The following is a 13,283-nucleotide window of genomic DNA, read 5'->3' as shown; positions in this document are numbered from 1 at the left end:
TTATTTATTCCCTACACAATTAATTAATCTATTTATGTGTAATCTGAAAATAATTTCTGTATGTTCTGTATGTACTGAAAAAAGTGAATAAATAGGCTAAATGATCTGCATCTCGCTCATATTAAACAAACCAAAACATATAAATCTAATATAAGGTCAACTGAGTTTTAGAATCCTCTGCCTATAAATATTTAATTCTCTGTGAATTAATGCTGATCCGTCTTTAATAAGATCCTCATCAAAAGGACATGCAATGTCTGTTTTTAAAACCTAATGTGTTTTACGGACCTATTGAAAGATTTCATTTACTGTATGCACAAAATTAAGAAAAAATATCCTGGACTAAATCAGGAAATAAAACAACTTCATGAGTTTACTCAAGAAAACCTGCTGCTGACCAGGTCAGCTCTGGGGAGAAATTTACTACAGGAACAGAATTGGGTTGAGTAAAATCTCTTTGTGAAACAGAAAACTCAGTTTCCCTGATTTCAGGTTGAGAAAACTTATTGTCAGTAAAACTGGTTTTTGAAACAAACCCCAGATCTGAGCAAGCACAGGGCATATGTGAAAGAATTTGATCACTGAATAGTTACAAACAGGTCATCTTAAATTTTGTTTTAAAAATAATAAAAAAAAATAAAATAAATAGATAAAAACAAACAAACAAAAAAACAAGCAAGTTATTTTTCATTTAGTTTTTAAACCTTCAATTCAAAAGTTTGTTTACACCACCCTGTGCTGGTTAAGATATTATAAATGTGAAAACCAACACTAGAGACAACCAACAAAGTAAAATTCAACTACGAATTTATTTATTTTTTGACTGTTGAGATTAGATTTTACCATCTCTGGGGTTGACTGCAAGTCAGCATGCCTGATGGGGCTTATTGGTTGAGCTGGGCTCTTCCAGGGATTATCGCCAATGGAAAAAGGCAGGACTATAGGAAACACCTTTGTGCTCCAGTGCCCCTTATTGAATCTATTTATATAATAACAATTAGAAGCTTTATTGGCTGAGATTGTGGCCACAAACAAGACATTTAACTCTGATTTCATGCTTAGGATTTTTTCCTCACCATTAACCTGTACGATTCCAGGATGGAGGGAATGTCAGCCCTGATGATCCCCCCTGAACGTCCCCAATTGTTGTCGTCTGAATCTGAACTGTTTTGTAGATAAGCCAAAGCAAAGTGTGATAAATTTGAGCAAAGAAGCTTGTGGTTGTATGGAAGATGATCATCAGCTCCCGTAGAAGCTTGTACCTCTCGAATTAAAACTGAAGCACAATTTCTGCAAAAATAGACCAAACACAAAAATGTGTGTATTTTTGCACAAAATTGTATTTCTTTTGAGGAAATATTATTTTTGTGATTTGCATATATGAATTACACAAAAAGTATAGGAAAATAACTAACTCAAAACTTTCAACTACTCTACCTCTGCTGTGATTGTTTTACTTGTTGCCATCTGACTGATTCCCCTCAACTGCATCTTTTTTTTAATACACAAATTATTTTCTATTTTAATCAAAACTTTTGAAATACTCCTTTGAAAAATCAAAGATATGAATGGATGTGTGAATGATTATGCCTGTATGATGTGTACTTGCCATGTATTTTGGTAAGTTTCTGTGTATTTTAGGATTTTTTGCAAGGTGATGGAAAATTTTATTCATGTATATTCATTAAATGATAAAGAATATCCTCTCATCCTTGCATGTCATAGCAAAGCTTATGATATCACTAATACTCATCACGTGTAAGTTCAAACAATCTGTTTTGTTATAATTCAGCACCCAGAAAAATTATATATTTCCAATCCAAATGAGATGTTAGCAAAAAGATACAGATTCTGCAAAGACTGTAGCCTGTTTTAGTAAGACATCACACCCAGAGTGTTTACTCCCTTTTATTTATAGCACCATGTCCATCTGTACATGCAAAAACATTTCTTTTTCAAATTCTAACTTTCAGCCATATTTTAGTAGCTGTCATATAATTATGACCCAATATTTACAAAACATCTGCTGTCTGGTTAAAACAATGTTACTGAAAATATTAAAATCATATTTTTTTTATCTATCTCTGTTTTTAGTGCATGCATAAAACACTTTCCTGATGAAAATGCACAAGGAAAGACATCAAGAGTATTATCAGTAGTAATTAATGTTTCAATATTGAGCATTTGGTTTACTGATGGGTACTTTTAAATACACATTTACCCTCTCATGCTTTGGTATCCTTAATCTGCAGAAAACTGTTGATACAAATTTCATTGTTGTTACATTTATGTCTACCTGACTTGTTACACTCCACCACCTCTTGAGGAAAGGACAGATCTCTGATAGCAGCTTCTGCATGCAGCCAACCCAGTCAAAACAAAACGGAAATACCCAGGTGGTCGGACATCACGTCAAAGACCTTTTGGTCACTCTTTTCAGATGCTCTTTGATCCACACACATGGAGCTTGATGAAAACTGTTTTGTCAGTTCTCTTGCTGACAATTCTCACCTTAGGCCTCCCACTGCAAACAGTGTGATGACACACATAAATGAAAGTGTGTCACAACGGGGCGCATCAAGGATGGAGACTGAAGAACGGAGTCCGTAGTGAAATGGTGCTAGAGCTGCATGGATGGAGAGAGACAGCAGAAAGAGCAACAAATATGAAAGGGTGACAGTGAAAAATGCCATCAGCATGGAAGGGAGGGCAAAAAGAAAACAGGCCTTAAAGGCGAATGAGTTAATAAAGATACTCCATTCTGTCTATGTGACTTACAGTAGCACAACCTATATATATTGGATTTATGTGAGCAAGTAAGATACAGTATGTAAAGCAAAAGAAGCGCAAAAAGAACACAGTAATGAAGGTACATAGCCAAAAAATATCTGTAAGGTGGTGCATGCATTTGAATTTTGCTCCCTTTATATAAAGAACCCTGCACAAAATCCACTTCAAACTGTCTTCTTTGGAAGTCACCAAATAAAGGTTGAATTCACATTTAACTGTCAGTATAAATACAGCTGTTCTTTGAAGGCATCAGACTTTTATTAGGGAACATTAGTGAACAAAGAACAGTAAGGATCGAGGAAGAGCACAGATTTAGGTTGTTAAAGTTGTAGAGAAGTTTGATGTAGGGATAAACAGTCAATAATCTCTCATTGAAAACTGTTCAGTCTGCTGTCTGAAAGCAGAAAGAATATGACTGAATTGCAAACCCACCAAGACATGATTAACCTAAACTGGTAAAGAAGTATATTTATCAGTCCTTGGTCATTTTTAAGCCCCTCTATGGCGCAGGTTGGAAAAAGTAGTTCACAAAAAAACTTTTAGCCAGGAAATGTATAAATCTGATCATTCACCACATGCCATGTAAGGGGACACACATATAGGAGATAATCTAAGGATACTATTAAGTTTTGGGACATGTCTAAAAATGCCTAATAAAAAACTAAACATTATGATCAATACCTTTTTCTGTGTAAGCCATTAATTATAAGATGTGCTATTTTGGCCCATTTTCAGATCTAGACTGAAGCCCTTTCTTAAAGAAGAAAGAGTCATGGTTAACAGCCAGCCCACGACAGTTCTACAACTATCCTTTTAGATTCATTGTTTTAGAACAGCTTTATTCATAAAAATCTTAACTTTTTCACTGTGCTGTTTCTGGTCTTTTATTTTATTTTGTTAAGAATTTATGGCAGACACTAATCTTAGCTGTTCTGTGTTGAGTATTCTATTATAAATAAAGAAAGACCGTTGTTTCTCTGAAACTTGGTATTGAAAGCATTGTGCTATCGGGAGTATTTTTCTTCAGCAGAAACTAGTGAGAATTGATGAAAAGATAGATGGAGCTAATTGGAGAGTAATCAATTAAGGAAACTTTTTGGAGGAGGCAAGAAAACTAAGATTAAGGCAGAGTTCATCTTCCAACAGGACAATAACAATACAACCAGAGATAAAAGCGAACAATTGAGATTGAAGCGTAAAAATGTGCAAAAATGGCCTAGTTAAAGTGCAAAAACATACTCAGATTGAACAACTGTGACAAGGTTTCAACATTAATGTTCCTAAACTCACTCCATCTGCGCTTGAAAAAAAATGTAAAGAATGGAACAAATTATTTAAGAGTTATGTAAAGCTGGTAAAATACGACAATGCAAAGCATTGGGTCTAAGTAGAGAAGCCCTGCCACACTTTTGTTTCCACTTTGTTTGCTCATTAAAAAAAAAAACATTTATGTTTTCTTTTTAACCATGAGGTGCTACTTCTTGCTTATCTTAGACATAAAATTCCAATAAAAATATTTTAGGTTTGTGGATGTAGCAAGACAAAAAGAGGTACTACAGGGTGTTAACAGACATTCATGACTTCAAAAGGGCTTTCAAGGGAAGCCAGACAGACACACTGCTTTTCCATTAAATGAAAACCTGACCCAGCATAGTGAAGTAAAGCATTTATTAACAGTGTCTTTTAAACAGGTCTTTTAAGGCAATGAAACAAAAAGTTAGTAAAATAAAGAAAGTTAAAACAATAAGACTACTCATAGAGTAATGAACACAAGATTAGGTTTTGAAAAGCACAGAGCCTGGAAAAGCTTTAAGTTCGTATAATCTGTATTCCAGCACAGCAACCGTTTATAGTTTTTCATGTGACTTCCCTCAAAAACCTGCTGAAAAAAAATATAACATAAACAGAAAACATAACGATTTAGTTTCATATTAGAAAAAGATGCAACATTTAATATTGGCTTACCTGTACAACGCCCATTCTGGACAGTAAAGCCGTTCCCGCACTGAAAGCAAAAAAAACAAAAAAAAAAATTGAACATTTAATTCAAAGTCTTATAAAGGACAGTTTCTCACACTGTTTTAATTAGGTCGTTTTAGAAATGTTCACAGTATGAATAAATACTGTGATTTGTTGGTTCATTCTTTTAATGCACTTACAGAGTTACTACATATGTTCACAATTCATGCCGTGAATCCGTGCTGTGTACCTGCGTGTTATTGGCAAGCACGGACATTTCTCCTTCTTTGGGGTAGGCTACTTCCACCACAGAGTTCATTTCTCCTGCCTCAACAGTTCGTGTTGTGGTGGTGCCATCTGGCCAGGAGACCTCCAGAACTTTCACCTCGTCTGTTCCTGGAAGATACAGGTGTTAGAAAAGGTTGAATGTTGTTCAACCTGAAATTGGAACGATCAATTGCTGTTTTTTCTGGAAGGATTATGTTTTCTGGAGTTCAAAATTAATACAAATGTTAACCATTTTGGTGCACTTAATGCTTCCTTTTGCTGAAAATCTTTACAAAGAGGCTGATTTCTTTCCAGAAGGCCTTGGCACTTAAGCTGGTTAAATTATCACAGTGTTTGCCTGTTTTATCAAGCAGAAAACTTTCCTGACTTGAAACCCGCAGATAATCTATGGCGTATTGTCATGAAGATGATGAGAGACATTAGATACGACAATAAAGATGACCCAAGGGCCTCTTTTCAGCATCCTGGGCCTACAATACTTATTTGCAGCTCTATATTTCAAATAAATAGTACAAAAATCATATATTGTGATTTCTGGGTTCTCTTTTTTGAATATGTCTCAGACACTGGGCACGCACCTACGATGACAATTCCAGACACCTACATGATTTCTAAAGGGCTGTGTATACACCTGCAGCAGTGTGTCGCAGTTAGCTTGTCGCAGGTATGACGCAGATATTTTTGATTTATGCCCAATTTTTAAAGCGTGGTCTGCACTATGTCCCTCAACGCCACAATGCAAAAAGGACAATCACGAATTAGCTAGGATTGTGGGTGTCTGTGTGTCAGTTTGACAAGCTTGTTCTACGTCTACAACCCCTCATCCAACGCCTCATCCAACGCCAGACAACACACAGTTCACCCTTGTGTGTTCCCGAAGGACTGGCCGTGGCGCTGCGTGTTTTGGCTTTGGGTACAAACCAACAGACGATCGCACAGAGGTAAAAACTAGTGTCCTGTACGGTGTCTGGGACAGTTTCAGTCCTTGGTCCTTGGTGTTGTGGACGGCACTACAGCCCAAGTTTCTGCCATTAGGTACCAAGCAAGAATTACGCATAATGTAGAGCGGATGTAGATTTGACCAACCAGATGCCTCCTGTCTGCGGCATTGTCTGTGGTCACCCACAAATTTGGGGGCATATCTGCGTTAACTATGACACGCACAGAGACACCCTGGTTTCTGAACATAAACCAGCCTTTAGTAGGCAAACTTGCAAAATAGCAGGTTGTTCAAATACTTATTTTCCTCACGGTATACAACTCTGTGAAATGAACCTGTAAAATAAAGTGTTTGAATGTCGATATTTTAATCTAATTACTAAAAAAAAAAAAAAAAGAATACAAAAAAGACCATAACTAGGATAAACTGTATGCGGTAAAAAGAACTGTACCACAACAGTATATTTGAGATTTGTCCCATTAAAGTCTAACATTAGATTCTGTACCTAATCCGAAATGGGCAACAGGTTCCATCTCACACAGATATCCAGAGCCACTATCGATGATGCGTGTTAGTGCTCCACTCTGAGCGGTAAAGGCTGTTACTTTGGCACCGCGGGCAAAAGCTCCAAACTGGGTACGAGGAATGACCCGCAGCCAATTGTTGGATGAACCCTAATGAAAAGATGATTAAACATTAGCCAGATGGTAATCAGGTTTAAGTCAAAGCCAAAAAAAACTAAAAAACACACACCTGTGTGACCTTAAAGACAGAGATTGGCTGCTGTGCACTCTCCCCATGAGCCAAGAGAAGATCCAGCTGTCCATCCCCGTCAAGGTCTGTCACAGTTCCACCTGTTCAAAACACACAAACTCTTCTTTATTGCCCTGACCCACTATGTTATGTGGTTTAAACTGGTTTAAACTAACAGATTCACCACTACAGACAGAGAAGCAGTTAGCGTTACATCAGCTCCGAAATTATAGTCAGCTTACCTGTTCCTCGACCCAGTGGCTCTGCAGCATCTCCTACATTAAGCTCCTCAATTAAAGGATCTGCATTAGCTCTTCTCGACACCCTGCAGACAGTCAAAAACTTTTCATAAAGATCCTATTTATTAATAAATCCACAGTTTATATCTATAAAATTAGAGATTTTACCTGAACACCCTGTTTGGTGCAGTTCCTCTGTAGGCAATGTTGTTAAAAAACACCTCCAGCTCCTTGTCATTATCAAAGTCTGCAGCGATGACAGTGCGGATGGGGGATGGGGAAGCAAACCCACCAGTGGCAATGTCCTGTTCAAAAAAAAAAAATGTATATAAAGTCTCAAAAACCTTTAGTTAAGCCAAGATCGTTTTATGCCTTTATTCCCTTACACGGAATTTGGAATCACTGGTCTGGAGGTAGAGTCTGTGCTGGCCGTTCCAGTTGCCGTAGACAATGTCTGTTTTCCCATCGCCATTGAAGTCGGCCAGAGCTACTCCTCTTCCATGTTGGAACCGGTCCTCCACACCTTTTCTCAAGGAAACAGCAACAATGTTCCAATGAAATATGTATTTTTTTTTTAATCTAAGATAATAAATTATATTAGGATAATTGTAAAATCTTTAATAATGTATACGGTGATTAATAATAGTATTATTATCTGCAGGAACACAGCCAGTAATATCTATGAACATGTGATGAATATGTCCCACATGCTTCATCCTTATTGGTAGAATCCCTGACACAATCAGGAAAAGATTGCTCTAAACTGGAAAAGGCAGCTTGAATAATTTCATTTCAAAATACAATGGTCTAACGGTGACTAATTTATCAATAAGTCAGAGTCATTGGCCAAAACCACACATAATAACGACACGTACATAAGATTTAAAATCTACTGCTTTTGAACTGAAGATGCCTGTTAGCTGGCAACACATTATGGGTTACTAATCTAAATTGTATAAATGTTTGCCTGTATGACATTAATAATTCATTTACTCCTGGACCATTGTGTCTGAGGGCACTGTCTCGAATTGATCTCTACACTAGTAGAGTTGGTTGGTTGCACAAAGCCTGGGTCTGCATGGGACTTATTACAGAAGATGCTCAAGAGGAGAGATTATTCCCTTTGTGGAGTGAAAATGGCACACGAGTGTTACGGCTGGCGTTGTAAATTTGTATGTAAATGTAAGTGTGCAGGTGTCAGTTGCTGATTGGTTCCAGGATGATGACGACATGACATCCCATTGGTGGCTTCCTGGAAGTGACAACTATAAAAAGGCTGCTCTTCCCAACTGACCATACAGTTAACATCTGAATATTCTGGAGCTTGTAAGAAGGAGCTGCCATTTCTGTTGCTTAAGTTTTCTCCTGTTTTCTTAGTTAAGGAGGTAAGGTGACTGTCATTTGTTTACTTATACTGCAGTAGGTATGTTGGTTCATTTCTTTGTTTTAGACAGTTGCCTTTTGTGTGTTATTTTCGGCACATAGCTCTCTCTGAAGTCATTTGCTCCATTTATGATGTAACTTTAGAACTATTTTCCTTTTTGTAAATAAATCACTTTCTAAAGATGTGCTACTTCGTATGTGTGAGCTGCTTGGGATGGGAAGAGGATGGATCCACTCTTATATTTATGTCTAATATTTTATGGTCTGGCAACCCTAGACAGGTCGTAAAACAACAAGGCACGGGTTTGTAGTGTTCTTAAGGAAGAACCTTCACAAGCCTTTCCTGGTGTTGGTGGACAGAGAGCCTCAGACTTGATAAAGTGCTATATAGTTAAAGGTATACCATTCAAAGTCTGGTACTCTATTATAGTAATATCAAAAACTACATGATTTGAGTTTATCTTATTCAAAATGTAGTATTGTGATGATTTAAATGAACTTTATTAGCATTGGACTTGTTTTGCAGCTAGTGTAGGATGGTGTTTTATAAATAAATGAAATTGAATTGGTTTCCAATACTAGTAAGGGTTCACCAATTGCAGGTTCCTGGCTGATTATCAATTCCCCATCTTTAAAAAGCCTGACATGCCGATTGCAAATTAGATCAATACACTATCGGTTGTTAGAAGATCAAAAAACCTCTTAAAGCTACAGTGTGTAATTTTCAGCGACATCTAACGTCCAGACTGCAGACCACAGCAACATGAACATCTCCCCCCCAACAGTACGGCGAGCGTTACGGGACAAAATGTCTTCCACGACGCCGCATCACCTACCTTCTCAAGTGATGAGGTTTGTTTACATAGATAATTTTACAGATAGTATTTCATTAGTCTGTGTAGGGTATAGATTTCAGTACCGTCTCAGTTCATCTCTCTCAACTTGCCGTAGTTACTTTCGAGCGTAATGGACGATCTCGCAATCGCCAGTTTGTTGGCTCTGCGCTGCCGTAGCGCAAAGATGTCTGCCTTCATGGCTGCGCGACCCGCTCCTATGTAATTATAAATAACGAATTCTAAGGCAACGCAAATATTAACGGTAAGAGGCTGAGCTCGTAGATGATGATAAATAACATAGTTATGTATAATATATTACATTTCTGACTGTATATCCCTGTAATTATTACACACTGTAGCTTTAAATATTTCAATCTTATCTTACTAAAAGGCATTAATCAGTAACTATGAAACAATAGAATATCCTGCGATTACTTTTCTCAAATGTAAATCAAAGTTTAGAGTACTGTTTTTCAGACCTTTGCAGAGGTACCGGTACCTAAGATCTACAGAAAGGATCAGTTTAACATTTCATTATCTGCTGATCCCTGATCTCCCAAGATGAAGGAAATCAAGGCCATTCAATCGATGCGCCTCTAAATGCTGGACTTTAGTTAAATATGAAAAACACAAAAGTAATGCATTATAGATTATTTTGAATGTAGATAATTTCTATGCTTGTCAAATAAAATTTCTTATCTTCTTCCATTTTTTTGTCTCACCTGCTTGTTGGGCCATGTCCACAAAAGTCCCATCTCCATTATTCTTAAACAAGAAGTTGGCACCGTTCTCATTGTCGCAGAACACATCAGACCTCATTTGGTTCAGGATTGGTCCAACAACCACACCACGACCACCTGGATAGCAGGCAGACCATGAAGCGTTTGTTCTAAAATGTGCATGCTGCTGCTCTAGAGCATTATCTCTGACCTGTCAACTTGTTGACCCCAGCCTGAGCGGCGACATCAGAGAGGGCAATGACTCCTTTGGACAAATCGCTGGCGGTCTCATCCATTTCCAAAAGGGCATGTGGACCAACTCTTCCTTGAGCATAGTTTGCCAGATATATGGAATACCGGCCTGTTCCCTGGAAAACACCAACAAGTTTAGAGGAATATTCCTATAGATAAGCAAATGGAAACTACAGAAAAAAGCCTGAGCAAAGACCTTTCTATCCACACATGCAACTGAACGTCCAGCCATTTGATTTGCAACACCACGGGCGATATTGAGTTCATCGCTGAGCAGATCTTCATACCGACCATTACGGAACTTGAAAAGCTTGTCTGAATATGTTGCACGCCCTGAACAAACAGAGTCATTTAGCTACCCCAAAGATATTTGCATTGATGAATCTAACTGCTTAAATTAAAATTTACCAGAGTAGGCATTGTTTGTGTTGAGGAAATAGATCTCTTCACGTCCGTCCCCGTCTACATCACAGGCAGTCACTCCAATAGCATTTCCTGCTCTGTCCCTAAGTGCGTAGTATGGGGAATTTACATCATCGATGGCGATGTTTACCAGCTTTCTTTGGTTGGGGTCATATTTCAGCACCAGATTCGGACCATTGTATCTTTAAAAAAACATATCAGGGTTTGCTTTAGTCAGACGCTTAATCCTTCACACACCATATCTTTCTTTACACATATCACCCCTTACCCTGCTACCACCACTTCTAGGTCACCATCACCATCTACATCGGTCACAGCCATGCCATAGTTGAGCTGTGTTGGATTGTGCACACTGTCAGGCGGCAACATGGTCTGAGTTACTACTTGGAAGAAAGCAGCAGAGTTCTGGCTATCGGTCCGATGCCACAGTGTTACCAGGAGGAGCAGAAATCCTGAGCCCAACATGATAAAACCTGTTGGTAAGGAGGAACAAAGGTGATTAATCCAGTTTTTAAAGCTAGTTATTTTTATTGCTTAGTTACTGATACAAAGTATGTTAAATAACAGAGTTTCTAGTAATTGTAATTTTAAATTTATAGTGTAACATTTGTTACACTATAAATTTATGTATATTCAATTAGGATTATAGCTGAAAAATCATAAAAGGTGCAAACTGTAAAGTAAAAAATATATAGAGATATTTTGTACATAAAAAAAAAATCCCAAACTGTTGTGTATTTCCCTGAAGCTCCCTCTGATCTTCTAAATAACAAAAAAGCCCAACTACTTGGCTTTAAAAATCAAAGAATATGTGAACACTTTTGCAAGAGACTGTTTATCTGTTATTTTGATCACAAGAATACTAAAGGATTTTACATCATCTTAGTTAGAAAAAACAAACAGAACACAAACAGCATATGTTTGCAACTTCCTCATGAGCACTGTAAGATGCTCTGCTGCATAATACTTTGGTGCATCCCTGCTAATTTCTAAAATAATCCAACGGATCTCAGATATAACATTTTAAAGGTTCTCTCACTGCAGGCAAAAACTCCCCAATCTTAAGCAAATACTCCATCAAACTCTCTTACCGTGTCAGTTAACAGAGATGCACTAATGTGATCCCCTTGCAGGAAATAAGCGCAAAGACGAACTCTGCGATTTAAACCTTACACAACTCGCACAGTTTACATTTATGAAACGTGTTGTGTAATGTTTAGAGAGCTGACCAATCACAGAGCGCGTTTCTGATTGATGACGATTTTATCCAATGGCTGTCCTGCATTTCTCGGGGCCTCTATCCGTCAACCGGAGGGGTGTTCCGGTTACAAAAGATGAATAAGGGGTGTGGACGGATTCAGTTGTTTGTTGACACATGCAGTATACACTTCAATGGGTTTGCAAAGCTTCGGTGCATTTATGCATTCGATCAATAAAAAAAAACCCCCACCAGAATGTATTTGTGTGATCTGCAAGCCAAGTTTTAACTGTTGAGCTGCTGAGGCATTTCATAAACTGGTGTGGGACCAAAATTACAGTTAAAAAAAAAATCTAAGGAGATTAAGCAGACCTGCAAAAGTGAAGTAGCTGTAAAGGTTTACAGAACGCAACATTTGAAGGCACAACACCTTGATCCAATGACGTAACGACACAACAATTATCTGGGTGGGCCCCATATGAAGTACAACACCTCTGGATTACCCATAATTTCAAGTTGTAGAGTAAAAAAATGAAATACTCAAATGAATCATTCTTTTAAGATATTTAATGCGGTATTATATGAGTGTACTTTTTTTTTTTTTACCAACCGTATAATGAACTATACATAAATATTAACATAGTAATTAAAAGTACATCTGTCTGCTTTGCTAATGGTGTCGTGTTTAAACGGCTCACCATAATGTTTACGTCTGGCATGTGTTGGGGTATAAATAAGGTCCAATGTGGTTATGTATTACAGTATTAGGTGAATATGAGAGGAATTTTTCATACCATTACGTCTGCAAAGAGACGTCCTAATCCACAATTGCGTGGGGGGGCCTACTAATAGGTGTCAGTCTCTACTTGCCGATATTTACGCCATTGCCTTGAACCTTAAAGCAAGCAAGAAAGAAAAATAAAAACCCAGCGGGCTACTACTGCGGCGGAATACTGACAGGCCGAAAATAATTAGTCACCTGCTGCCATGTTGGTTCTCCCCGTTCTCACGGACTCGCTCCATCAAGATGCCTGTAATTTCATGTAATTTCCATAAAAATGTAATAAATTAATGTATTTTACAAGTACATCCTTTATTTAACACTTTTGGCACATTATCAGATGATGTGTGTGTGAAATATTTTTAATATCTGACTACAGTATTATTATGCTCCATTAACACACACATTTTGTTGTGGTGGGTTTGTATAATGTGTTATATTACATGATGTATAGACTTCATAATAATATACTAATAACTGAACTTAATTGATCTCAGTGCGCTGCCATCTTGCGGCACACGGGGAGCAGTGTGGGGTTAAAGGTCTTTGCTCAGGGAGTCAGAGTGGCAGTCTGTGGGAGTGGGGCTCGAACTCAGAACCTGAGGATCCCTAACACAATGCCCTAACCGGTAGGCCGCCACTCTCCTAATGGCCTTCATACTGAATATGTTAAATGATGTGCCTATTTTATAAATTACAGTAATGCACTGATGCTATGAAAC

The 13,283-nt window shown here is 37.7% G+C and overlaps 1 protein-coding gene across 3 annotated transcripts; it reads right to left on the bottom strand.

The window, feature by feature from the left end:
* Positions 1–2,033: 2,033 nt before the first annotated feature.
* Positions 2,034–11,828, bottom strand: LOC107082466 (cartilage acidic protein 1-like). Of its 3 annotated transcripts, none has more exons than XM_015371155.1 (14): positions 11,674–11,828; positions 10,851–11,055; positions 10,568–10,764; positions 10,356–10,492; positions 10,119–10,275; positions 9,911–10,045; positions 7,356–7,492; positions 7,138–7,274; positions 6,973–7,055; positions 6,731–6,831; positions 6,483–6,651; positions 5,000–5,145; positions 4,756–4,795; positions 2,034–2,626 (listed from the first exon to the last, which is right to left on the bottom strand). In XM_015371155.1, the coding sequence occupies exons 2-14, from the start codon at positions 11,045–11,047 to the stop codon at positions 2,508–2,510; spliced, it is 1,755 nt and encodes a 584-aa protein (XP_015226641.1). In that variant the 5' UTR covers positions 11,048–11,055; positions 11,674–11,828; the 3' UTR covers positions 2,034–2,507. The 3 variants fall into 3 exon arrangements, with proteins under 3 accessions (XP_015226641.1, XP_015226642.1, XP_015226644.1); XM_015371156.1 differs by lacking the exon at positions 2,034–2,626 and adding an exon at positions 4,543–4,672; XM_015371158.1 differs by lacking the exon at positions 2,034–2,626 and adding an exon at positions 4,545–4,669.
* Positions 11,829–13,283: the final 1,455 nt, after the last annotated feature.

Source organism: Cyprinodon variegatus, unplaced genomic scaffold (genome assembly GCF_000732505.1).
Source record: "Cyprinodon variegatus isolate N-32 unplaced genomic scaffold, C_variegatus-1.0 Scaffold54, whole genome shotgun sequence".
Taxonomy (NCBI): Eukaryota; Metazoa; Chordata; class Actinopteri; order Cyprinodontiformes; family Cyprinodontidae; genus Cyprinodon; species Cyprinodon variegatus.
This window is presented reverse-complemented; position numbering and strand designations above follow the sequence as displayed.